The following is a 23,282-nucleotide window of genomic DNA, read 5'->3' as shown; positions in this document are numbered from 1 at the left end:
AGAAGAAACCCGCCTGAAATGCGCATAAGAGATTTCAGTGAGCTTTTCAAAGACTTCCAGAGCTTAGGCGAGGAAGAAATCCACTTCGTCAATCGGCCACAGTATTTCTAAATGCTCAGGTCGCCAGGGTAAACCCTTGAAACACCCTCACCTTGCGGTTATCGTTTCAACGAACCATGCTCCCGTTGTAGCGAAATGTCATCAGCAGCGAGATTACATTTGCAAGACCCAAGTGTGTGAGGCAGCCTCCGTCAGGCGAGCTGGTAGCCACTCTGCAGCGAAAGGCAATCACCAGCGCAACAGAAGATATGGAGCTACGACATTGTGAGTATACGATGTGGGAGCCAGATCCTGGAGGACTTCGCCAAGGCATGCCATCCCGAGGCCTTCAAAGAAGTTCGATGAGTCAAAGGCCAGGTAGAGAAGAAGTTCAACTCGTCCAAATGCTGCGACCCTTCATAAGCTTAACTTCAGAAGTATATATATTCACCTCGGGCAATGGAAGGCGAGTCAAGGCCGTCCGTACCCAGAGGCGGTGTGGATAGGAGTTCTGTGATACATATGATGACATGCACGATCGCGTCCGTACTAGGGTTGATCACGCAGTCGAGAATCAGTGATGAGTTCATTCTCATACAATACGATTATAACAGCATTAGAATGACAGTGCCGAGTCTCTAATTCAGTCTCACAGATATGGAGCGCGAGCCGCAACTTGAAGGCTAGTGAGATTGATTGGACTCTAGAGAACGCCGACAGAGGACTGCAACCCAAGCACAAACAGCGTAGTTCAGTTGACTGTTGAGTTCGACGTCACACTCCCAGGCTCAGCTGATTTGAATCAGGTTACCCCAGGTTGAGGTGTTGAGGGAAGTCTCGTTGCTCTTAACCCTGGCACCCTGGATCCGTGTAACAGAAACGGGGCCAGAAGAAGCGCTCTAACTGCAGATATGGCGAACGATATCCCGACGTTGAAGATTTTGTTGCTTGGCGTTAGTGCTACCTTGTGCTTCTACAGCTGTAAAGTGCGGTTGACCGCTTCACTGACCGCTCGACTCTTGCAACTCCCAGTCATCAGCGGTTGGAAAGTCATCTCTGCTTCTTCGGTTCACCGGTAAGCGCCCTCAATTCTCTTGGGCAAAGATGACCTAGCTGATCTCTTTGTCGTACCTTCGCAGATGATGAGTTCCTTCCGGTGGAGGAGACCAGTGCGACTATTGGCGTGGACTACAAGCAAAAGGTCCGTTAAGAGCATCTCGTACAGAAGCCGCTTTTGACTTATATCCCGTGTGCGTTTACACAGTCAATAGAAGTCAATGGGCGAAGGTTTAAGCTCAGCATATGGGATACGGCTGGACAAGAGCGGTTTCGTTCATTGGTCGGCAGCTACTACCGAGGAGCTCAGGGTGTCATCATGGGTTAGTGACCGGGCAGATAACAGGAAATCGAAAGGCACGCTGATCATTTGCTTTTTATGGACAGTCTATGATGTGACTGTACGCGAAACTTTCAACAGCCTACCCATGTGGTTCAACGAGCTTGAGACATTCTCGACCAGCTCAGATATTGTCAAGATTGTCGTCGGTAACAAGGTTGACAAGGTCCGTGCCTGTTCTACATGCAAAACCTCGGGACAGTCGCTGACCTTTCATCTGCCCTCGCGGTGTGCTTGCAGGAGTCATCACGCGTCATCACTACTGAGGAGGGTCGAGCTTTCGCAGAGTCCAAAGGGTGTCTTTTCGTGGAAGCGAGTGCGAAGAAGGGGCAAAATGTGTCTGGAGCTTTCGACGAATTGATTAACAAGGTGAGTTCACCATGGCAATGAGGTTGCTACACACCAAGCTATGAACATGGGCTGAGAGGCCGATGTCCATGCTTTGCACAGATCATTTCCACCCCTTCGCTGTGGCAAAAGACAGATGCGGGCCAGCGCAGACCTGGTGACAGGTTACCTGGCACGCTACCCAACGAAGGGCGCAGTGGGATCATCTCCCTTGCCGCAGATCCTGGTGGCTACGTTTCCTATGCCAGAGAGAACTGCTCATGTTGACGCTTGTTCTCAGCTACACTGAGCTTTGTTGCCTAGATTTGTATCATATATTTACTCTTTGTTGATCCGACAACCAAGCTATGTTGTCATGAGTTCCATAAATAGAGTTATGACTGCTGTTTGGTACAGTGGACGAATAAAGCTGCGGCGGAGCCACCAGATGGCTCACCATGTCTAATGCAGGAGTATAACCTCTTTCCAGGCTTATCATGCTTGCCGTTCGTCATAGATGCATCGACACAATAAGCCGGTTCTGGCCACCTTGTTTTGAGCTCCCGGGCGCAACGGATGACTATTGGTTGCTTCGAGCTGCGCGTCTGACCTCATGCTCCCCCCTTCTGAAGGCGAAGATGGCTTTCGCTTGCGAGCATATGAGGCCTCGACGATACCTGCTTCTACGGCCGAACCGGTCCAATTGCAACATGGGCAGAACGGAGACGAGGAACGCGCCGGCCTCGTTACAGACAGGTGCAACGCAATTCGCAGAAGTGATTTCTCCATTAGCGATGGAACCGATTTTGACCTTCGTTACATCTGTTTCTTCACCTTTGCAGGTTTGATGCCGCTCTTCTTTTCGCATCCCCTTCTCGCGCTGAGGCCGCGACATCGCTTCTAGTCTCTTTCGAATCACCAACAGGCTGGTCCGATTTGCCATCTGATGCGGAGGATACATTCTTTTTGGACGACGATGAGGCGGAAGACTACTTTCGAGACGCGCTGAGGCGGCGAATTGAGATAGATCACAAGCATCGCGTCGAGCAACGAGACCAGCAGGAGGCGTTAATCAAGGCCGACGAGGAGCGCAGACTCGCTTCGGAAAATCTGGTAAGCCCGGGGATCATCGATTACATGAAGTGAATGGCCATTGGTCACGACCATCTCCCCAGCTCACACAGGAACAGCTGGACTTGATGAAGCGGACCGCCGCTGCAGTTCGAAATTCGCCCAATCCGGCCGCACTAGAGATGCGCATTCTCTCCAACCACGGCTCTGACATGCGCTTTGCCTTCCTGAGAAAGGGCTCAAAAGCAAGATGGACGGACGAATGGAAAAGGCTCAAGCGCGGTGAACAACTTTTGCTTCCCTATGAAAATACATCTCCTTCTATGGAGCTAGGGAAGCCTTCGAAATTGCTCGACAAGTACGATAGTGACAGTGACAGCGATGCAGAACTCGTAACGAGGTCTTCGAACCCAGGCCAATCTAAGACAAAACCAGACAAACTTGCGAAAGCACGTGCGTGGGCGGCCAAGCGTCAAAAACTGGACGGATGCGCCTTTATGCCTGCTGCGGGAAGTGAATAATTACCGCGTGACGATTCTAAGCAAGTGTTCTATAATTTCTATGCTAGAACGATCAGAGCGTCAACAAGCGGTCGTGTGGATTGCAGTATCAAGGAGCCTTCACCCATTCCGTATTTGAGCCAAAGCGTTTGCAGACGTTGCGGAGTGCAATGTGAGTACACATCTTAGTATGAGGTCATGTCGATCTTCCAGCCGCTCACATTGATTGGAATCACTCCAAAAATCAGCATGACGTGTACGTCAAAAGTCATGCCAGCGGCTGCAAAGCTTGAGGAAGCACTGCTCAAGTATAACGAGCCCAGCTTGGAGCATGAAGAATCCAGGCGTCGGGGCGAAGGCATGCTCGACGGACCCTCGCGTTGGCATGCACGCCTGCCCGTGTTCGTGGGCCAGTCCGCTGAGCATAAATGTGGCGAATAGGCCAAAAGCTCGAGGAATGGGCTTGCCCAAGGCTGACTGGGCTAATTTATAGGCTAGGTCGAATGCATAATAGCGTAATGCTTCACGGAAGATCAGATACCAATGCCGACTTCATTGGCCTCCGACTGATGTTACTGGCCATGGGAGGTGGACAGGCGACGATTCCTACGGTCTCAGATCAATGTCCGCGAGTAAAAGGACGACAACTCCAGACCACAAGGCAAATATTTTATATCCTGCCAAATCTCGCCATGTGCTCGGTAAGTCCGCAGTCATTGTACGTGTAGAGAGACGTAAGCTTACCCGATGTTGATCATAAATGCCCCCCAGAAAGCAACTGAATTCGCGGCAGTCAGTACCATCAGCAATCAGCTTGAATGTTTCTCCTGAAAGCCCCTTGGCCTCACTAAAATACGGGCAACTGCTACGGAGAATGCTTTATCTAGCACACCGTATCCCAGCATTTGGGTTTGCGCGGGCAACTGGGTTTATCCTGGATATATCACCGAGCACTCAAGCGCGTCGACCGCGGTGTACCACGCCACCCGTACAGAATCCTTTTCAGCGTCCGACCAGCTTTGTCAAATCCGATCACGCCTTTACAGTATGGCAAGGCTTATGAACACGTTTTATTCGGCAATAAAGATTGGGAGTAAGGGACCTCTCGATCTGCAGGGCTGTTCCTCTTCGCATTCCGTTCCGATTGAGCGAGTCCCTGATGTGGAGGCTTCGGCGCCTCCAAAGTTACCCATTCGCATGTTCGCATCGCCAGTTGTGCCGGCCACATACCCATCACAAAGTCTCCTGGCAGGAGAAAGAACTTGAAGCACAGACGGATGCAGAGAATGGTGTACAGGGTGAATGGAAGAAGCGCCAGTCGAAGTGTGTGAAATCCGGACCATCGAAGGCGAATCCTTAACAAGGACAGCGCGATAGGCACCAGAATAACTGGCACAGCCTCAATCGCCACGTACCTACGCCATTCTGCTGGAAGCAGCGTGTACCATACCAAAGGGACCGAAAAGAGATACTGCCCTTGGGTCGGAGACGTTATTGTGTGCAGCCAACTGTGGTGGTGGGAGTGATGACCCCGCACATCGCACTCGCCTCCAGGTTCGTGTTCGATCTCAGAATGCCGGACGCTTTTGCAAGCGCTCTTCTAATTGTGCAGAAAGCACGGAATAGCATGTTCTCTGCATTGCAGAGGTGCTGAATGAAATAATGCGTACGGCCAATCGTGCACACCGCCCTCACGGACCTGTGGCCAAGATGTCGAGATGAAAGGCGCTTGTCTGCATTATGCTGTGGCATCAACACAAAGACTCCAATAGATAATTACGTAATTGCTTAATTGCTCTCCTAATCGCCCCAAACAACTGATCATCCAACGAAATATAGGTCCAGTCGTCAACACTCGACCCTCGACAACCTGCGACAGGGTGACTTTGCGACCTTGCGTGGCGTTTCGATGGGACGACAGCTATTCTCCTAGATTCGGTTGCGAGCTCTTAGTAATACCAGCACGTGATATGTCGACCGTGCGATGCTGAAGAGCAGCAGAAAGATCTGACGTGTCGAAGCGTGGTCGACCTCCAAATGTCGGGGTTCTCGTTGACGGCGGGGCAGTCGCTCTTTGGCCAGCTGATTGCGTGGTCGCTGTTGCCACCCATTCTAAGCAACATCCTGCTGCGTATCCTCATCTCGACGGGGATTGTGCTTCCCGCAAAATCTCCGCAGCAGCAACAAACGTATGCGAATCGGGCTCGGGCAGCGGTGATCCTGCTCTACCTCGGACACAATATTCTCCAGACCGTTCAGAATGCCCCGATCAATCATTACGGCCTGTTGGGCCTTCCTAGCGGAACGGAAGCAACGGAGGAGGAGATAAAGCGGAGGTACAGGCTGCTTGCGAGAGTCTACCACCCAGACAAGGCAGAGTTCAGTGGAGATGCAAATGCGGCGAATATGTTCATGCAGATTCGGAGCGCAGTTGAACTGCTTTCAGATCCAGACAAAAGGGCCGCGTATGATCGGTATGTTCAAGCATTGAGAATCAACCATCGTTATGATTTAATTGATGCGCTAATGATTTCTTTTTGCTCAGCTTCGGACCTGAAGTTCTTACGTGGAGTGAGGCCGTCACGTTGCGCGAGTACATGAGAACTGGTCTACAGCAGTCGCTTGTCTGGTATGCAGTGAATCAAGGCATGTATTGGGCAGTGCAGTACCTCAATGGGAGCCGGCAAAACAAATTCGTGAGTGTTTCACACCTGGGCGGCACGCAGGGCGAGTTCCACTTGCTGAATGATGCCTGAATGCATTAGTGGACAAGACTTCTGGCTATGGGATCATTCGCCGTTGAATTGCGAATACTCATATCGCCCAAGAACCCCTCCCCTGGAATTCTTCGTCTTCTTTTGCCCTGGTCAGCCAACGCCTTCACATCATACACAGCCGTCCGATTGCTGAGAGAAAGCTATCTATCGCTTTCCATGGCTATACAGCAGCTTGCGATGCTGCTCCCAGTGGAGTTGTCCGAGCTGTCTGGTGTAGCGCGACAGGAGCAAGAAGCGGAACAGATGAAAGTCATTGCTAACAACAGCGAGCAGATTGCTACCATTGCTCAATTGCTTGAGAGCCACAACAAAGGGCTCGTACGGCAGGATCTACAGCCGTTCCGAAAGGCAGCAGTGTTTGGACCGGACACCTTACCGGATGGGGCGCAAAAGGCTGCGATACGAGCAAGTGGGGCAGACAGCAGTACCGCCCAATTACCAAGCAAGATGCGGGCGGATTGGGTTCATCTCATGGCAGATGAGCTGCTCGCCAGTCGCCTGTCTCGCATGCCGCCAGTGCAGGAGGCAATGAAACGGGCTGAAAGCGCGCGTTCAAATACTGCGGCGGGCGCCGTTGCAGATGTTCAGCAGACCCCTGAGGATCAGAAGCCACCTGCAAGCTCTGAAGCACACGAATCAAGCTTCAAGACGGCAATATCAAACCCACAAGAGAAAGCTGAAGTAGTGCTCGAAAAGATCACAGCAATACCACAAGACGCAGTCACTGCGGATGACTGGCTGGATATTATGAACGACAGGCCGTTACAGTCAATGGGGGAATCCTCCAGCCCAGCCCAGGAGCCGGCGGCGCTTTAGCCAGCGCTTTCGGAGCTGGCCAAAGCCATAGACAATCTTGCTGCGAAGTTTAATACGCATGCATCATAACCATCATGCATTCCTGATACAGTCACAGCATCGATGGCGCTCTCAGTGTGGCGGAGCTGCTGATTGCCTAGGCCGAGGCTTGAACACAGTCTTGGCATTGTGCGTTGTTGCATTCGCGACTTCCACCTCCGATATCCCGTAGCACTCGGCCACCTTCTTGAGCACCCACGGCAGGTATGCCGGCTCGTTATTTGACGGCCAGGGTCGCGGCATATTGCGTGGCAGCAAGTAAGGCGCGTCTGATAGGTATGCACGGACAGCGGGAATGCATTTCAGAGAATAATGCGAGCGGATGTTGCAACCCACGATCTCTAGACTGCTGGACTTACCCGTCTCAATCATGAGCTTTTCGAGCGGTATCCGCCCAACGATTTCAGCCAGCTCGCGACCGCGTCGGTCGTCCGTGATCCATCCGGTGATTCCGACGTACACGCCGAGCTGCAGCAGCGTGTCGAGGTGTTTTGCATCCGAGTCGGTATGACAATGCACAACTTTTATTATGGATGCGTACTCTGGCTCAGCAAGGATGGCAGCAAAGTCCTCGAATGCGTCTCTGCAGTGGAGGAATACCGGCAACCTAACCTGTGCTGCGAGGGTCATTTGCGCGCGAAAGACGTCGAGCTGCACTTGCTTAGGTGAGAACATGCGATTATAGTCCTGCACGTTGATGGTGAGATACATACTTAGCCTCTCAGTCGTATAAGCCCATCACACGCTGCTTATTCGCTCACTAAGCCACACTCTCCAATAGCCATGACGCAGTGGGTGTTCTCCTCGATCATTGTACGAAGATGGGCGACCCAGCCCTTTTGGCTTGCAGCGCGTTGCGCATCATGGGGGTGCACGCCCGCCGTGGCCGCCACTTTGACGCCGCCAGCCTCAGCATGTCGCTGCCCGCCGGGGGAGAAGGCCTTACAGAGTGCTATGCTGTCCTTGGATCCTCGGAGCGAGGTACCCGTGATGAGGAAATGCGTCACGCCCGCCTCAGCTGCACGGGAAAAGATGGCGGGTAGGGCGGACGGAGAATAGGCTTTGGCGGCCAGATTGACACCAATGTCAATGATCGGGGCAGGCGATCGGCGCACGCCAACACTCCCAGCAGCTGATGAAGACGCCGAATTGGCGAATAGTCTATCTCTTGAATGAGCTGTAGTGACACCCATCCTGTGATGCTTTTGAAATAGAGGCCGTGAAAGCATCCAAAGTAGTCACGGGTGAAAGTGATTTCTTAAGTGCTCCGCGAAGTAGGCTTCGGGTTTTCGTAATCGATCGGCTGTTTTGCACTCTCGCCTTTGCCGCCGACGATATAGGGGGCCTTTATACGAACGGTGCCATCTCAACTGTTCCCTACTACGTCCTACGAAAAGTACGTTCAGGCGGGGTGCACATGCCCTTTGGCGACGTGCAACCTCATGTGACTCGCACTCGCTCTTCGGGAGTGACGAGGACATGCGCCGATTGCTTGCATGAGACAACCAACGCAAGCCCTTGTCCTGAGCAAAGGCGTCTCATTCATTTTTGGGTTGAGCGCTTTCAATACCTGACCATCGACAGGCTCTTTGCAACAAACTGCATTGGCGCCTCTCCGGAGAGGGACAGCGAGTTAACCCTAATCAGGCACATAGGCCCCCTTCTTGGAGTCTCCAAGCGGGCCCCCCCTCTGACTTAGCCTTGACACTGTTGGTGTGCCCCGTCTTGGATGGGCGCGGCCCGAGGACGAAACACAGCTTGCAACCCACAATACATTCACAGGGAACATGATTAGTTGACCTCGACCCTACGATCATTGGTTATGGGCTGTTACCTAAACATCTGCCCGACGACACGCGTGCGGCAAAGTAGATTCAGAGAGCATAAAGGAATCAGGACCCGAGGAGCGACGCAACCTCGCGGTCAGCTATCTCCCGCGGAATCTCGACCCAACATGGCCATCTTTGGCCGGCGATCCAACCTCAAGGGCAAGAGTGGTGACAATGATTCAGGACAGGAAGCCGGAAGCAAGCGCAATTTCACATCGCGAAAGCCAGCGAGTGAGCGGATCCACAGGATGATTCTTTGGCGGAGAAGCTTCAGGAAGAATGCGAACGTGGGCTGACGGCCCGGCGACGCTGGCCCCTTGCTCGCAGATACCGCCTTCAAGCAGCAACGCTTAAAGGCATGGCAGCCCATCCTGACCCCAAAGACGGTCCTGCCGACTTTCTTCCTAGTTGCAGTCATTTTTGCGCCGATTGGAGCCGTGCTGTACTACTTCAGCAACCAAGTCAACGAGTTCACCCTCGATTACACGCAATGCTCCACGCTCGCCCCGAAGACCGACTCACCAGCGGAGATGCCCTCAAACATGTACAACTATCAGTTGCACGATGCCAACCCGCAAACGTTCAACAACCCAGTGTGGGCTTGGGTCGACGAGCCCAAGGCTCCGGGCGGTAAGGCATGCCAGATTGACTTTTCTGTGCCGACCGAGCTGCAAGCGCCGCTCTTCCTCTACTATAAGCTCACCAATTACTACCAGAACCACAGGCGCTATGTCAAGAGCCTAGATACCGATCAGCTGCTCGGCAAGTACAGGAGCGTTGACGACCTCAGCAAGGGTACCTGTAAGCCGGTCGACCAGACAACTGTGCAGCAGAATGGACAGAATGTCACGCTGCCGATTTGGCCGTGCGGTCTGATCGCGAACAGCATCTTTAATGGTGAGTGGTCACTTGTCTGTCAGATCGCTGCAGCGGTGCCTTTTGGCTGTGGCTCTCTTTAACCTATCCCCTGCTCTGCTATGACTGCAGACACATTCAGCAACCCGGTCCTGCTGAACGTGGTTGGTGGCGCGCCGAACCACACGTACGTGATGAGCGAGAGCAACATCGTATGGCCAGGCGAGATGTCCAAGTACGGCAACTCGCCTTACAAAGCAGACGAGTGCGTACCCCCTCCATTCTGGCAAAACGCCACTGGCCCCTTTGGCGTCCAAGGGGGAAGGTACACAGAGGAAACCATGTTTCATCCTTCGAAGAACGAGCACTTTGCCGTCTGGATGCGCACTGCCGGCTTGCCCACGTTCCGCAAGCTGTACATGCGTCAAGACAAAAATAACATGGCAGCTGGCAGGTACCGGATCATAATTTATGACAGTGAGTTTCTCCTCTCTCTCGTTCAGCTGTATCCCCGTTTTCCTTCTCGCCGCGACTCTGACCAACGCTGTTTGACTCTGCCTGATCAACTTGCTTTGCGCAGACTACCCCGTCGCGATGTTCAAAGGCACCAAGTCCATTGTCTTCAGCACCGTCTCATGGGTCGGTGGGCGCAATCCTTTCATCGGCCTCGCTTACATCGCCGTCGCAGGCCTGTGCGTCCTGCTCGGACTCCTCTTCACTGCTCGTCATCTCATCAAGCCAAGACGTCTAGGCGACATGAGTTATCTCAGCTGGAACCAGACTGAGCACTCCAAATGATGCATAGGTCGATGGAATGAGGTTGCGCGCGATGCAAGTCAAATGCACTGGACCGACATTGACCGCGTTCACTCCAACTTTCCTTTTTCCCCATATGGATCTTGTACAATTCACTCCGACTCAACCGCTGCGGCTCGTGGCAGCATGACTGTATCAGCTCTAAATGTGTCACCTCTCGCATTCTGGTTCCTTTGATTAGTTGCGCGTAATATGATACATGCTTGAAACAGCCCGCTTCGCTTCACACGGGCAATCGGCCTATCTGGAAGGCTTCCATTCCATGGGTGGGCTCCGGGCCTCGTGGGGCCCTGGCCTGGAGCAGTGCAAAGCGATCACGGGAGCGGGTGCAGACGAGAAAAACTGTGCAGGGTGCATCGGTATAAGTGGATGTTTGGGGCCGGTAGTGTTACAATCACAGCATGTCATGCGGGTCTACGAAAAAGAGTGTGGGTGTGGGGTCGTGTGTGAGCGTGTGAGCGTGCGGATTATAAGTGACGACGAGAGGCTTGGTTGGGTTGCGCCCTGGAGTTCAGTCGGTACGGCATCCATAGCCGTATCCCTGCCATCTTCCGTCCTCTTGGGCAGCAGTAGCAATCAGATCAAGCTCAATTCCAGCGTCCAAACTCTCCTGGCCCACACACGAACTTTACGTCCTTTCCCACTCCTGAACAGTTCCAACTCGTTGGCCGTCATGCCAGCCGTCGGACTGGCTTCCGCGCCGGGTACAGCGTGCGCGCCGTCCGCCGGGGGCGTGGAAGCGGCAGTGGAGGATGGCACTGATGCTGCTGCGAATCCTCCATTGCTGCCGCTGGTGTTGTCTGCGGCCGCATCGATGGGGACGACCACGTCGACGCCGTCCCACCAGCATTTCCGCTGTGTACGTTGACATGCAGGCATGGCAAGGGCAGCGAGGTTCACAGAGATCCATCGACATCAGCATGTCAGTTACATCCCCACGAAGCGCACTTTGTGCAAATGCCAGCGCTACCGCTCACCGCAGGTTTCCTCCAGAAGAGCAATAGCTTCTGCGCCGTGGCAAGCTGATTCTGGTCGATCTTCATGCCGCCAGGTCCATCGACGTATTGCGGCACCGCGACAACTGTAGGGTCCGCAGCTGCTGAGTCATCAGCTTGGGCTTGCGCCGCAATGGCCTCGAGACCTTTGCTATCACCCGCGTGCGTGATGCCGGTCTTGAGCAGCACCAGAGCGATGGACGTGATGCAGCACCGCGCAGGCTCGACGGCGCGGAAACCCCAGGTGTCGGAGCGATCAAAACCGCTGTGTGCATAAGACGATGCGGGATCACGGGCGTTGAGCGGAAGATCAGCAGGGATGTAAGTCAGCGAGAAACGAAAAGCATGGCGGGACTCACCTCATGCAGAGCATATCGATCAAGTGCTGCTCAGCGAGGTTGTTCTCCTTGTTGACATTCCTCTGCAACGCCGTAAAGATGTGTCTTCGTTCCAGGAGAGCCTGTCCGGCCTTGTGCTTGAGCAAGAGCAGCTTCTCGGTCGGCGCTCCGGTGACAAGGTTGGTTGTCTCCTCGTTCTGATCGGGATCGTACGCCTGTTCGAGTGCGGCCAGCGCGGCCGCGGCGTCCGGTAGCGAGTGGTCGATGGCGCGTAAAGGCGGCAGATCGGGCCTGGCGCCGCTCTGCTGCTGCGCTTTGAGGGAAGGAGACGTCTTGGCGGGGATCGCAAAGTACTCAAGCTCCTCGCGCAGGACAATGATCGTCTGCTTGGAGAGCAGGGGGTTGCCACCAGGTCCACCGAGGGGGAGCATACCGGCGGCTTGAAGCTGCTGCTGTTGCGCGAGGTCGCCCTGCGACGAAGATGGCGACAGGGCGGCCCTATACCGACCAGGGGTGGTTGCGGTTCCGTAAAAGTCATCTTGGGCTGATCGGAAGAAGGCAAGGACATAGGAGAGGCAGGCAGGATCGAACTAAAGTGCCGAAGCGCGAGGGCCTCGTAAGCTTCTGGTAGTGAGGTGTGCAGCAGCCGAAGCAGCTCCATTGGGCTAAGCGAGCAGGCACTCACATCGACCATGTAAACCTCCTCTTCATCCTCTTCCATTCCGTCGCCGTCGTTCATGCCCCCGCCACCATTCCGACTAAGCACGAGGCCATTGGGGAAGAGGCAAAGCAAGACGCTCTCCGGCAGATTCATAAGTGTCTCGCGCTCGATGACGAAGCGGGATCCCCTTAGATCCAGCACGAGCCGCGAGAGCATCGACTGCTGCGAGGAGGATGTGGCGAGCGAGTTGTCCATATTGGCGAGTGGGTCTCTGACGACGCAGCTGGAGCTTGAACGCCGCAAACGGTTGGCGCTGGGGGGCCAAAGGGGTTCAAAAGGAGGGCTGAAAGGCGGTGCAAATGCGACCAAGCGGAGATAGATGATGGCCGTGCTGCACAAGGCCCGCGTGCGCCCTTGCAACAAAGTAGATGGCAATGCAAGGCTGGCGGCGACGATCCGCCGATAGCTCGGGATCGGTATATATGTACTTGATGGGGGCCCTGCCACCTTTGCAAAAGTTCGCACGCGATCTGCACCGAGGTGAATCAGTCGTGACAGCGGTACGTTGGCACGGTATGCGTTGTGCGGGTGTGCGCTGTCTGTCTGGTCCAGGTGCGCCTACCACTGCGGATTGTCCTGTTCGTCTCGGTCGATGCTTGCTGCCTCCAGGCCATGTCATTGATACTATGCAGACAAGTCTGACGAGACTCATGATTGGACTTGTCGCTCTAACTGGGGGAGCCACATCTTTCTTTATACACGAACCGGTGAAACCACTACCTTGACTCCTCTGGTGCCGCAGCGCGACGCACCGCATCAGCAGCAGCACCCCACCCAGCCACGCTGCACCAACACGCCAGTGTTCGACTCAACTGGACTGCCATTTGGCTTGACAATGTACTGCTTGGGCTCTGCTTGGCATCTGACAGCATCCTGCTGATAGCACGGTACATGAATCGCGCAGAAGATCCGCTGCCTGCCACATATAGACTAACGGACAGATGTAGAAGACATCAAGGACTACTTTGTGTGGCCATTTGGTTGTGGGTGACAGCTCTGGATCGCCTGTGACCAAAGCCGTGCCAGACTCGGCTCGATGACCATCACATCCTCACGACCCACCCGGCCTTTTGCTGGGTTGTTGTCTTGGCACTGCGGCTCCGTACCAGCTGAACGCTCACGACCGGTTGATATACTACTAGCGCGCGACCGTCCTATGGATCCGCCCGATTTCATAAGTTCATCCCCACCTCCCTTACAGTGTGGTTGGACATTCCATGTGGGCGCACTCATGGCACGCACCGCTCAGGCATCGTGTATGACTAGCCGTGTCGGAAGCACCTTGATCGCTGCGTATCGGTACATGCGCATCTAGCGACCTAGCGCTACGGCGATGACAAGCCGGATGCATCGATGCAAGACAAGAGCCCAAGTGGGAGAGGCTATGGAAAGGGCTTGGGCGGTAGGACATACCAACGTAGATTCTAGCGCCTTTGTCGCACAGCCAGGGGTTGCATTGCAGGGAGGTGTGGTGGTCCTCCCTTCCAACAACAATGCGATGATGGAAGAAAGCAAGAAGAGCATCGAGCGGGACCGCAATTCTGTAAGTCTCTTTTACTCTCGCAGCAGCAGCAGCAAACCCAAATATTGCCATTCTTCCAATGCACACAACTGATCTGAAGGAAGATGCTGTCCGTATATTGTCCATGCGATTCGCACGCTCAAGTGAAATGGAAAGGGGGGGGGTTCGCCATTCTGGATGAGTTAACGGGGCCCTGTGGGCATCGTGTTGAGGCACGTGTTGCTGGGTTGTAGTGCCAGCCTCTCGGCCGAGAGGAGAGTCACTTTACTTTTTGTGTCAGGGGCTGCCCAACCCACTCCTGTCTGGTTCCTGGATCTCGTCTGTCGGCTACTTGTCCACTACTCCCTTAGTATTTTAATTCACTATATACAGCGTTTCCCATTCTGGGAAAGTGATGTATGCCTATCGCACATCCTCTTCCATCACCCCCATCCACTTGCATCCTCCCGTCCTTGCTTGCATCCGCTTCGACAGGCCTGGGCGCTGGAGAGTGTGCAATTCAATTTGTGTCATTCCAGACAGAGCAGATCAGGGCAGGGAAGCAAGTAACGTCAGCCTAACCGCCACCCTCGCCATGCCAGCAACGGGTTCGACAGCAGCCATGCGCTCGCCTGGAATCAGCACGCCCTCGCGGCCCTCGGGCCACGTCCGGCACGACTCCAACACCTCATCCCACTCCGAATCTGGGTCCACGCACTCCCAACCGAGCAGCAGCCGCGCCGGCGGATCCCCGTGCGCCGCCCCCCTCCCCGCCGCTTCGTTCTCGTCCTCCACCACGGCAGTAGACTCGCCGGTGCCTGTAGCTCTCTCCCGCTCCTCGTCCGCATCCCTCTCCAAGCGCGGAGGCAACAAGGCTGACCCGCACGTCCCCGCGCCTGTCTCACGCGATACGGCGCTGCGCGAGTCCAAGAGCCAGGACGACTGCAGTGGCTTCACACCCGGCGGACCAGTACCGAGGGGGTACAGCTACCTCGGCCGCAGCAACAGCGTCGTCACCACCAGCCGCAGGACCGTACTGCCCACGGCGGCCAAAGGCATGCACCAAAGCACCGGTAGCAAATCATCCGCCCCAGCATCCTCCTCGTCCTCGCTTCCTCCCCCATCTCCGCCCACATACCCCTCTTCGCCGCCGCAAGAGCACGGGCACGAGCTAGCGCCGCAGCCGCGCACGCGCGCCCTCCCTCCAACACCCTCGCCTACCGCGGCGATCGCTATGGCCTCTGCTGCCGCCGTGCACGGTGACATTACCTCGGCCGAGGCGGCCGCCGCCATGACGGCGGGCAACCGCGTCAACGTCGTCCAGCACGCCGATGCGGGCGCGTCACGCCCGCCGCCCACTGCCGCGGACGACCGCATCGCCGCTATGGCCAGAGTTCTTCCTGTGCGTCATGCTTTCGCATGCTTCTGTGTACAACTGGGCACGCGCTGACACTTTCCCACTTTGCGTCCGCAGGCAAACCCCAAGGTCTGGACGCCATCGCAGGTCTCGCTGTACCTGCACTCGGTCCTGCGCCTCGTCCCACAGCCGATCATTGCAGACGTCACCGCGTACGTTGTCAGCTCACACATGGGCGGCAAGGTGTTTCTGCGCCTGCGCGAGGAGGACCTCGAGGCCGAGGGCCTCAACATCCGCTGGCGCCGCCTCATGATGGAGGCCGTCCGCAAGCTGAGGCGGGACTGCCTCAAGGGCCGCATCTGGGGATTTGAAGGCGCCCGATACGAGCCCTCTGCTACCGCAACCGCAGCAGCACCAAGTGGGCTGTGCCTCGATCCGCGCTCTTCTCCTTCTCTTTCGTCTTCGTCTCCGTCTTCGTCTTCGTTTTCTTCAACTCTTTCGTTCGATGCAGACTTCGGCGGCGATGCCGCAGTCGACGAGGACGAAGGCGTGGCCGTCGCCGTGCAGGAGGCCATCGCCGCATGGAACGCGCACGGGCGTTCGCATGTCACCGACGACGGACTCCCCTCGCCGTCGTCGTCCAGCACGAACCGCGACACGCTCAAGCGCCTGCGCGACAAGAAGCAGATCCGTGGTGTCATTGCCGCGTTCGAAGCGCAGCAGCTACAGCTGCCGACCGACGAGCGTGACGAAGACGAGGACGGCGGCGGCTTCGTCGCGCTCAGTCGCCAAGACTCGGCGTGCAGCTTGCGCGAGCAGTGGCAGCGCGAGGTGGACCAGCAGCAGCAGCAGAGCAGCACGCGCGCGGACAGGGTCAGAGAAGAACTGGCGCACGCATACGCTGACCAGTCCGGCTGGGTCCGCTGCCGGGCGCAGAGCTACTCGAGCCTGCAAGACGAGTACGAGCAGAGCGGCGTCGGCTTCAAGCGAGCAGCAGCTGCCGTTGAAGACGGCAGCCAAGACGCCGCCACCACGCCACCTACAGCCAGCTTCACAGGCACGCCCAGCGAGATCAACGCCCTATCCGCGTCGCGGGGGCATGCACTGCAGAAGCAGCACCGCTCGGAAATAGGGAACGAAGAAGTGCAAGAACTGGAGCAGGAGCAGGAACACGTCTTCGTGTCTGAGCCTAGTCGCAGAGAGGCCAGCGAGCTATCGAGCAGTAGCTCCGGCTCGGACGTGCACGAGGCGCTCACGCCCGCCGTCGACGCTGGCGGGCAAGATCCGTTCGTCGCTTCGCACTCGAGCTCGCAGCAAACGGAGCGAGCGTCTGCTCTCGTGACTGCTGATTCGAACGAGAAGGACTTAGCGCAGCTTGTGCAGCCAGACGCGCTTGGCTTGCTCCGTGTCCAGCCGGCTCTGCAGCATCAAAACGAGTGCAACCTCTTCGAAGACTCGCTGTCTACATATCAGGCCGCCATCCAGATCTCGCCCCCGGCGCGCCATGCGCCTCTGGGCAACTATAGCCCAGCGTCAGCTGCGCACGCACTAGCACAGCCACAGCCACCTGCGCGGCCCTCGTGCACGAAATCGCACTGCGGCTCTGACTTTGCGGAGGAGGAGCTCGCTTCGTTCCACGACGCGCAGGCCGCTGCCGCTGTGCACGAGGGAGATGATGACTGGGACTTTAGCTCGCCCAAGTTTGGCACCGCCCGGCGCCGCGTCATACCCGCACTTGTGGACATGTCTTTGCAGGACAGCGCAGCTCACTTGGCTGCCCACAGCGGCCAGCAGGGTGTCATGCTCGCCGCACAAGCTCAGCCTACCATCGAGGCGCGACAAATGCAGCATGCGCACGCGAACGAGGCCGCGAGCGATGCAGGCGACTCGGTGCGCTCCATGGAGCACATGCGCAATATGTCGGCTCACACACAGAGTGGCTTCCAACCGTACGGCGCGCTCTCGCGCCGCAGCTCGCAGCGCGCGGTGCCTTCGTTGCTCTCTGCTACCATTGTCGCCGATGAGGCGGCGGAAGAGAAGCAACGAGATGCACCAGGAAGCGTAGGCGCTTCGTCCTCTCCCTCCGCTCCCACCTCGCAGCAGCTCGCAGACATCGTCTCGAACGCTAGTGAGAAGCCAATCCTGATGACGGAAGAAGAAGTGAAGCTCGTCGAATCGCTCGGTCTCAGCGCTCGCTCGCAGGGCACGCTCGGCAGCAAGCGCAGCAAGGGTGTCGCCACGCTGCTTCGCAGGCAGGAACAGGGCGGCGGCGCCGAGACCAGTCTCGCCGGCGCTTTCGGCTCGCTTCGAATGGCAGCGGGAGCAACCAGCGTGCCCGGCTTCAGCAAGAAGGGAGATGCAGGCTGCTGCAGTGCCAACAGCGGCCTCGCGTCCATCGGGTGCCGCGCCGGCAGCAGCGGCGCGCACTCGAAGATGATGGCGCTGTTTGACGTCCCTGAAGGCAAGGCGCCCGTTGTGCCGCCAGAAGGCTTCGACGAGCCAGAACAGGAGCAGGCCAACGTCCAGCCTGCGCCTGAGCTCCAGTCTCAGCCTGAACCCACGCTAGAGCACGAGACGAAGATAGAGCCAGAGCCAGAACAAATTCAAGAGAGTGTAAGTGCGCCCGATCACGGCGTTCCTCCCACTCCCATCGGCAGCGCGCGCTTCAAGTCTGTCAAAATCGGCGAGAAGCTCAGTGTGCCGCTGTACAGCATCGAGCCTTCTTCCGACGGCAAAGGTTCCACCAAGAAGCGTAGCATGGTGCTCGTCGAGCGCAAGCGATTCGAAAGCCTCGCGCGCCGCATGGGCGCTTTGGAAGTTCAGATCGCCGCGCTTGAGAGCGCCTCGCCAAAGGAGGGAGCGTCATCGTCATCGACACCGCACTTGCGCCAGATGTTCGATGAGCCACAGTTCATTTCGCCATCATCCAATGCTAGCGCCACCCGGCCAGTTGTCGCCGTCGAGGAATGCATCGGCAGTGAAGACGAAGACGATGAAGACGAAGAGTTGGAGGTCGAGGCAAAGCCAATGCTTTCGATCGGAGCCATTCCTTCGTATATGCTCGGACTCGGTGCCGGTGTCGGCTTTGTCATCCTCAGCGAGGTGCTCGGCAAATTCGCCGCCAGACGTTGAAATCACCCAACGATGGTGACCGACTCAACAAGATTCAGAACGCGCACAAGAGGATGCTCACGCGTACACACGACCATTTCATGACCTGTCACGACACCCCTTTCACGATGTTCCTAGACAAGAATTTCTTCTCATCGTAACTTCGTATTCAGTTCTTTTCTCTTTTCCTTTCTGGTATTCCTGTGCGTAGCAAATGCAATCACGTTGCAATTCGTCTCTGTCTTGAGTCTCGTACTTTATTCAGACAGCATCTGCATCGAGTCCTTTCTTCCAATGGAGCTACGAACCGTCTGTCAAACAGATATCACTGCTTCTGTCGACACTTGTCGTGGGTGTCGAGGAAGAAGCTTCCAATGTAAAGAACTAAAGGGAGCGGGCTCATGGGTCTGCGTAGCAGTGCAGACTGGTGCCTGTCTGTTTTGCGCCGCTGTAATGCACTGCGTCTCACAGCATGCTCATCAGCACTCGAACAGTCGCACGAACTCAGACCGATTCTGGACAATCTGCCATCTGGGCCTTGGGACTGGGGCCGCCTACCGCGTCCTGCGACCTGGCCGACGAAGTGGTGCATACCATCAATCTGGATAGGAGCCGCAATCTTGGGGCGCTAGCAGCTGGCCTGACCAAAAAGCGATGGAGAGAGAGAGAAAATTGGATTTGAATCATAAGATCGTACCCTGATTTTCAATTAATTGCAAGCGCCAAACATATCACTCCCATACACCGCCTCCCACTAATATACAGCTCTCTCATTCCCTCCTACTCTTGCCTTCGTCACTTCATCAAGTGGCTGTTCTCCACTTCATCCTGAGACCAGAACCGCTCAGATTCACGCAAAGATACATATTTTATTGCAAGCGACAAGGCGCTGAAGCCTGGAAAAAGCAGAAAGCTTCAGCCTACATAGCAAGCAGCAAGGCTGAAAAGTTCCATCCAAATCAAAGCCTGCGACAAGCCCTCAGGATCCTTCGTGCAAATTAGTTGCTTCCTCCAAAGAAGGCTATGCGTACTCCTTTTCAGGAATACGCGTTGGGCGTCATTTCTGCCAAACCGTCAGACCCTTCTTTAGCAGGACCCTGGGCCCATTTTAAGAACTCCGCGCCGCAGCAGGACCGGGAGAGTTGAGATGGTGACGGCTTGGGGATATTCAATTCTTTTCCAGGTCTCGACTTGTATTTGCGACAGCAGAGGCATCCTGTGAATTTATCCGGACTCCCACGAGCTCGCAAACAATATACTTTGCACCTGTTTCACTCATGCTCGCGCACGTGATATTGATATCAACATGACCGATAGTTATGGATAGTGGCAACGCTGCTGGAAGTTGGAGGGGAAGCAGTCAAGATGTAGAGCCTACAAGTTCCCATGAAGAGTGTCTTATCCGCATCCTAACTACTTTACCCCGTGCGGTGTGGTTAAAACTTATCCCAAGTCGATGTGGAAATATTGGGAGCCCCGTGAACAGCCTCGCTACCCAGTTCTCATGCCGGGGTCAGATGGATAGCGATTTGGAGACAACAGCGACGCGCACAGCATTCGCGCTCAGCGTTGGCAAGGCAACGTGGGAAGCTAAAAACGATCGCCTTCGTCTCCAAAACATCTGTCGCCAGCATATGCAGTACACCAAAGTGATGTGCACAAGAATATGTAGCGAAACTGCCTCTCAACTCTCGGTGCTCAGCGTTCAGATATCTAAGCGTTCTTGCATCGCTGCTTACTACATTGCTGACCAAACCCTAAGACGCTGACTATTTATGCTGTGACTACTGGCCTTTTTGTTAGCGCATGTTCTAGACCACAACCCGGTCCCGCCTGTGGTCCCGCACACATCCGAACTGGGGGTTTTTTTGTAGCAGTTGATGTCGAGCTGTAACATGAAGCAGAGTAGAGTGAGGTCGAGAAAAGGTGGGCTGGCCAAGGATCGAATATCGACAATGATGCGATGATGAGCGTGGCAGACTGGCGGTCCGCCAGGTTGCCCCCTATTGGGCAGAACTCCTAGCACTTGATTACGGAAGATTTGAGAAAGTAACCACTTTCTCTAGCATTTTTCACTCCGTCATTTACGGCAAGATTCGTCTTTAACACGTTCCAAACATAAATGGTCAGTTGTTTGCAAACTTCAAAAAGAAGCCCGCCTTTGCCGATGCATATGGAATACTTTCCAATCATGGGAGAATCTGCTCTTCTGGAGATCTTAAAGTGCCCTCGAACGACAGTGGGCACACGCGTGCACTTGATGATGACTTACCCGACTTGGACTCGTCGCCAACGAACGGCGTCAGCGCCGCCAGGACGCCACTACTCTCACAATGTACACATGCATATGTACTTGTCTCTCACGCGACATACATAGTGCGTCCATGTGCCCTTGGTCGAAAAGGAGAGCCGTCCACCAGCTAGCCAGGTGCCCGCATGTGTGAGATTTGCGTGGAGTCACCAACTCTCCTTCCTTTCGCCTTTTGTCAGGCTTGCTTTGCGCTTTTCGATGAGCCTCACACCAAAATATCAACATCCTTGGAGTGTCTGTCACACACACCGCAGCGCCACCTATCTCTAAAAGCCTCTCCCAAAAGAACATGCGTGCTACAGCTAGTTGCAGCATTGATCTGTACTCTGCAGGTTCCCAACAGGTTGATCTCGACCTCTAGAGCTGTTGTGACGCAGGTCACTTGTGACCATGTGACCCGTAGGCTTGTGGTGGCCAGGTACAAGTTGCCTCGAGGCTCCAGCACTCAAGGGCAGTACGTCAGCCTTGTATAGTGTTGTATGGCCAGGCCCACACGTCAACGCTCCATTAAGGAATATAGTTTACAAACGCGTCAATTCATCAGTTCATTGCACTGTTATGTATTGGTCATCCCAATCGGGATGCCCCGACAAAGTGTTCGATTCTCGATGTTTGCATGGCATCTGGGGTCCGTGTTCTTTACGATCCAAAAGTGGCCCGCCCCTTTTGGTTTTCTAGTCGACCATGTATCCCATTGCAACTCGTCGTGTTCCAGCGGAGAGACTTTTGGCATGGCCCGTGGGCCGGATGGGTGCCATGTAGTGCCAGAGGTGGGACAGAATCAACAAGCTTTCGGGAATCGAAAGAGAAAGAAAGACACTGGTGAAGTCAAGTGTTCGAGTACTTGGGCGACAAGAGTGCTGCAATGCTGGACAGAGCCACAGAGCCTGTGAGCCTGCGCGTCGCATCGTACAAAGCAGCATCGAACGGCGCAGTGGGCTGTAGTGAGCACGCGTCTGTGATCGATCGGAGCTTTACTACTTTCTTTTTCTGCTTTTCGGCACTGTAGGATTTAACCCGCGTGCCCGTGCGTCGACACGGGGACAGGCACGAGGTGCGCCTCTCCTGCTAGTCATTGGGAGAGAGGAGGGAGGGCCATTTTATTTCCAGCTCGGCCGCTCCTTTCAAATCTACTGCCGCTGCTGCTGAAGCGGAAGAGAGACACAGAACAAGTGCTTTGAACAGTCCTGGCTGTTGTGACTGCTGCTGCCGCCGCGACCGCCGGGAGAGGACCTCGCAGCCATCATCAATCCACCATCGACTCGAAATAACATCGGCTTGCAGCGCGACCCCATCGCCTGCCACCACCGCGTCGGAATTCTCATCAATGTCAGCTGCCTGCTCGCAGCAGCGCGCCATAGCCACCAAGCAACATCGCAGGTGCGCAGACACATGGTGACCAATGCCAGATCAGATGCGCAGTTAGATCTGCCACAACTGCTACAGCTGACGTGGCGCAAAAGGGTGAGTCGGGCTGTCCATCGTATCGCCCACGTGAACTCGCGTTCAGCAAGGAAACACGGTCAAAGGGGGCCGAGGAGACAAAGTAGAGGGCTGTTAGAGATAAGCGTCGCGTGCGCTAGCTCCTCGTAATCGGCCATAAACCCACTGTTAGGTGACCATCAAGGAGCGACACTCGTACCTCCGTCTTTTCTCGCTCGGCCATACGTCACGTCCGGCCCAAACCAGCTGCGACGGGTGCACTCGCACCCTCGTGCTTATGAAATTTGTTTCATTCGATTTTTTCATGAGCCGACTGATGGATGCGATCAAACGCGACTTCTTTGGCCAATCTCGCTTGGGCTGTGCGGGTGATGGCGGAAGCCTGAACAAACAAGAGTCACCTACATTCGCCCTGATTCGGAGTGAGCGATCCAGAGGGTCTCAAACGTTTGTGACGCCAGAGCAAATCAAATAATTTCCTCTCGCGATCAAGGGGGCGGGAGAGATGCGGATGGGGGTTCAGGAAGAGCTACGGGACACTCACCTTAAACCAGCTGTCGCTAGCAAGGGCCACTGCGACGACGTAGAAGGATGATGACGTTGGAGTACCGATTTTTGTTAAGACTGCTTACATTGTCTTCGTCTTTCAGTCCGACTTCTATTCCCATTTCTTCCCATCATCGCTGCGCGTGAATCGAATCAGTGTGAGTACATTGTGTTAGGGACAGACAGGACGTGCAACGCGGGAAAAACACATCACTGTTCGTCGACGTGAGCATTCCGCGGCACTCTCAAGCAAGGGAAAGTCAGAATCAGGGAGTCCCAACAATCTTACCGGCAGCTCGAGGTGCAAGTGAGGAGAGCCACGCTTGAACCCTCGGATATCTGCGACACTCCGATCAGTGGACGAGGCAACCCTTCATGACGAATCAGCCATGATGGCCCCGATCGATGCTGACGGCAGTCCCCGATCCCTTGCTCTTTGCACATGATGTGCTGATGTGCTCGCATTACTTGTCGTGCTCGCAGAAAAGCGCTCT

The 23,282-nt window shown here is 55.4% G+C and overlaps 10 protein-coding genes across 10 annotated transcripts; 7 read left to right on the top strand and 3 right to left on the bottom strand.

Moving 5' to 3' along the window:
- Positions 1-711: 711 nt before the first annotated feature.
- Positions 712-2,121, top strand: K437DRAFT_258706 (putative ras-related protein rab-18). The gene is made up of 7 exons (XM_013385920.1): positions 712-992; positions 1,072-1,114; positions 1,179-1,240; positions 1,304-1,418; positions 1,483-1,601; positions 1,676-1,804; positions 1,886-2,121. Exons 1-7 carry the CDS (start codon positions 951-953, stop codon positions 2,048-2,050), a joined length of 675 nt encoding a protein of 224 aa, XP_013241374.1. The 5' UTR covers positions 712-950; the 3' UTR covers positions 2,051-2,121.
- Positions 2,122-2,150: 29 nt separating this feature from the next.
- On the top strand, positions 2,151-3,596 carry K437DRAFT_190566 (uncharacterized protein). Its single transcript, XM_013385919.1, has 4 exons — positions 2,151-2,518; positions 2,605-2,875; positions 2,938-3,505; positions 3,582-3,596. The coding sequence occupies exons 1-3, from the start codon at positions 2,376-2,378 to the stop codon at positions 3,352-3,354; spliced, it is 831 nt and encodes a 276-aa protein (XP_013241373.1). The 5' UTR covers positions 2,151-2,375; the 3' UTR covers positions 3,355-3,505; positions 3,582-3,596.
- A 1,774-nt stretch (positions 3,597-5,370) lies between these two features.
- On the top strand, positions 5,371-6,136 carry K437DRAFT_289181 (DnaJ-domain-containing protein; the record flags this gene model as incomplete). Its single annotated transcript, XM_013385918.1, has 3 exons — positions 5,371-5,807; positions 5,879-6,029; positions 6,107-6,136. The coding sequence occupies 3 exons, from the start codon at positions 5,371-5,373 to the stop codon at positions 6,134-6,136; spliced, it is 618 nt and encodes a 205-aa protein (XP_013241372.1).
- Positions 6,137-6,852: 716 nt separating this feature from the next.
- Positions 6,853-8,336, bottom strand: K437DRAFT_258700 (uncharacterized protein). Its single transcript, XM_013385917.1, has 3 exons — positions 7,727-8,336; positions 7,325-7,652; positions 6,853-7,234 (listed from the first exon to the last, which is right to left on the bottom strand). The coding sequence occupies exons 1-3, from the start codon at positions 8,156-8,158 to the stop codon at positions 7,038-7,040; spliced, it is 957 nt and encodes a 318-aa protein (XP_013241371.1). The 5' UTR covers positions 8,159-8,336; the 3' UTR covers positions 6,853-7,037.
- Positions 8,337-8,775: 439 nt separating this feature from the next.
- Positions 8,776-10,664, top strand: K437DRAFT_258698 (Lem3/Cdc50). The gene is made up of 4 exons (XM_013385916.1): positions 8,776-9,025; positions 9,122-9,691; positions 9,782-10,126; positions 10,230-10,664. The coding sequence occupies exons 1-4, from the start codon at positions 8,920-8,922 to the stop codon at positions 10,445-10,447; spliced, it is 1,239 nt and encodes a 412-aa protein (XP_013241370.1). The 5' UTR covers positions 8,776-8,919; the 3' UTR covers positions 10,448-10,664.
- An 83-nt stretch (positions 10,665-10,747) lies between these two features.
- K437DRAFT_258695 (uncharacterized protein) lies at positions 10,748-13,162 on the bottom strand. The gene is made up of 4 exons (XM_013385915.1): positions 12,484-13,162; positions 11,820-12,388; positions 11,443-11,725; positions 10,748-11,320 (listed from the first exon to the last, which is right to left on the bottom strand). Exons 1-4 carry the CDS (start codon positions 12,712-12,714, stop codon positions 11,042-11,044), a joined length of 1,362 nt encoding a protein of 453 aa, XP_013241369.1. The 5' UTR covers positions 12,715-13,162; the 3' UTR covers positions 10,748-11,041.
- Positions 13,163-13,622: 460 nt separating this feature from the next.
- On the bottom strand, positions 13,623-14,301 carry K437DRAFT_190448 (uncharacterized protein). Its single transcript, XM_013385914.1, has one exon. It carries the CDS (start codon positions 14,165-14,167, stop codon positions 13,715-13,717), a length of 453 nt encoding a protein of 150 aa, XP_013241368.1. The 5' UTR covers positions 14,168-14,301; the 3' UTR covers positions 13,623-13,714.
- A 144-nt stretch (positions 14,302-14,445) lies between these two features.
- K437DRAFT_275747 (uncharacterized protein) lies at positions 14,446-18,727 on the top strand. Its single transcript, XM_013385913.1, has 2 exons — positions 14,446-15,422; positions 15,495-18,727. The coding sequence occupies exons 1-2, from the start codon at positions 14,616-14,618 to the stop codon at positions 18,507-18,509; spliced, it is 3,822 nt and encodes a 1,273-aa protein (XP_013241367.1). The 5' UTR covers positions 14,446-14,615; the 3' UTR covers positions 18,510-18,727.
- Positions 18,728-19,564: 837 nt separating this feature from the next.
- K437DRAFT_190439 (uncharacterized protein) lies at positions 19,565-20,382 on the top strand. Its single transcript, XM_013385912.1, has one exon. It carries the CDS (start codon positions 19,808-19,810, stop codon positions 20,255-20,257), a length of 450 nt encoding a protein of 149 aa, XP_013241366.1. The 5' UTR covers positions 19,565-19,807; the 3' UTR covers positions 20,258-20,382.
- Positions 20,383-20,803: 421 nt separating this feature from the next.
- On the top strand, positions 20,804-21,331 carry K437DRAFT_190441 (uncharacterized protein). Its single transcript, XM_013385911.1, has one exon. It carries the CDS (start codon positions 20,925-20,927, stop codon positions 21,270-21,272), a length of 348 nt encoding a protein of 115 aa, XP_013241365.1. The 5' UTR covers positions 20,804-20,924; the 3' UTR covers positions 21,273-21,331.
- The last annotated feature ends 1,951 nt before the right edge of the window (positions 21,332-23,282 follow it).

This window comes from Tilletiaria anomala (assembly GCF_000711695.1).
Source record: "Tilletiaria anomala UBC 951 chromosome Unknown K437scaffold_92, whole genome shotgun sequence".
NCBI lineage: Eukaryota > Fungi > Basidiomycota > Exobasidiomycetes > Georgefischeriales > Tilletiariaceae > Tilletiaria > Tilletiaria anomala.
This window is presented reverse-complemented; position numbering and strand designations above follow the sequence as displayed.

What these genes read in the sequence shown, in the direction of transcription:
- K437DRAFT_190441 (XM_013385911.1), top strand. Translation starts at nt 20,925, where the DNA reads ATGTGTGAGATTTGCGTGGAGTCACCAACTCTCCTTCCTTTCGCCTTT.
- K437DRAFT_258706 (XM_013385920.1), top strand. Translation starts at nt 951, where the DNA reads ATGGCGAACGATATCCCGACGTTGAAGATTTTGTTGCTTGGC. An exon ending in GCGTGGACTACAAGCAAAAG is followed by an intron (nt 1,241 to 1,303) that starts GTCCGTTAAGAG and finishes GCGTTTACACAG; the next exon opens with TCAATAGAAGTCAATGGGCG. An exon ending in AGCTCAGGGTGTCATCATGG is followed by an intron (nt 1,419 to 1,482) that starts GTTAGTGACCGG and finishes TTTTATGGACAG; the next exon opens with TCTATGATGTGACTGTACGC.
- K437DRAFT_190439 (XM_013385912.1), top strand. Translation starts at nt 19,808, where the DNA reads ATGGATAGTGGCAACGCTGCTGGAAGTTGGAGGGGAAGCAGTCAAGAT.
- K437DRAFT_258700 (XM_013385917.1), bottom strand. Translation starts at nt 8,158, where the DNA reads ATGGGTGTCACTACAGCTCATTCAAGAGATAGACTATTCGCCAATTCG. An exon ending in CTATTGGAGAGTGTGGCTTA is followed by an intron (nt 7,653 to 7,726) that starts GTGAGCGAATAA and finishes ATCAACGTGCAG; the next exon opens with GACTATAATCGCATGTTCTC. An exon ending in AAAGCTCATGATTGAGACGG is followed by an intron (nt 7,235 to 7,324) that starts GTAAGTCCAGCA and finishes CATACCTATCAG; the next exon opens with ACGCGCCTTACTTGCTGCCA.
- K437DRAFT_275747 (XM_013385913.1), top strand. Translation starts at nt 14,616, where the DNA reads ATGCCAGCAACGGGTTCGACAGCAGCCATGCGCTCGCCTGGAATCAGC. An exon ending in CTATGGCCAGAGTTCTTCCT is followed by an intron (nt 15,423 to 15,494) that starts GTGCGTCATGCT and finishes TTGCGTCCGCAG; the next exon opens with GCAAACCCCAAGGTCTGGAC.
- K437DRAFT_190448 (XM_013385914.1), bottom strand. Translation starts at nt 14,167, where the DNA reads ATGGACAATATACGGACAGCATCTTCCTTCAGATCAGTTGTGTGCATT.
- K437DRAFT_258698 (XM_013385916.1), top strand. Translation starts at nt 8,920, where the DNA reads ATGGCCATCTTTGGCCGGCGATCCAACCTCAAGGGCAAGAGTGGTGAC. An exon ending in CACATCGCGAAAGCCAGCGA is followed by an intron (nt 9,026 to 9,121) that starts GTGAGCGGATCC and finishes CCTTGCTCGCAG; the next exon opens with ATACCGCCTTCAAGCAGCAA. An exon ending in CGCGAACAGCATCTTTAATG is followed by an intron (nt 9,692 to 9,781) that starts GTGAGTGGTCAC and finishes CTATGACTGCAG; the next exon opens with ACACATTCAGCAACCCGGTC.
- K437DRAFT_190566 (XM_013385919.1), top strand. Translation starts at nt 2,376, where the DNA reads ATGCTCCCCCCTTCTGAAGGCGAAGATGGCTTTCGCTTGCGAGCATAT. An exon ending in GCCGGCCTCGTTACAGACAG is followed by an intron (nt 2,519 to 2,604) that starts GTGCAACGCAAT and finishes TCACCTTTGCAG; the next exon opens with GTTTGATGCCGCTCTTCTTT. An exon ending in GACTCGCTTCGGAAAATCTG is followed by an intron (nt 2,876 to 2,937) that starts GTAAGCCCGGGG and finishes CCATCTCCCCAG; the next exon opens with CTCACACAGGAACAGCTGGA.
- K437DRAFT_258695 (XM_013385915.1), bottom strand. Translation starts at nt 12,714, where the DNA reads ATGGACAACTCGCTCGCCACATCCTCCTCGCAGCAGTCGATGCTCTCG. An exon ending in ATCGATATGCTCTGCATGAG is followed by an intron (nt 11,726 to 11,819) that starts GTGAGTCCCGCC and finishes TTATGCACACAG; the next exon opens with CGGTTTTGATCGCTCCGACA. An exon ending in TCTTCTGGAGGAAACCTGCG is followed by an intron (nt 11,321 to 11,442) that starts GTGAGCGGTAGC and finishes CAACGTACACAG; the next exon opens with CGGAAATGCTGGTGGGACGG.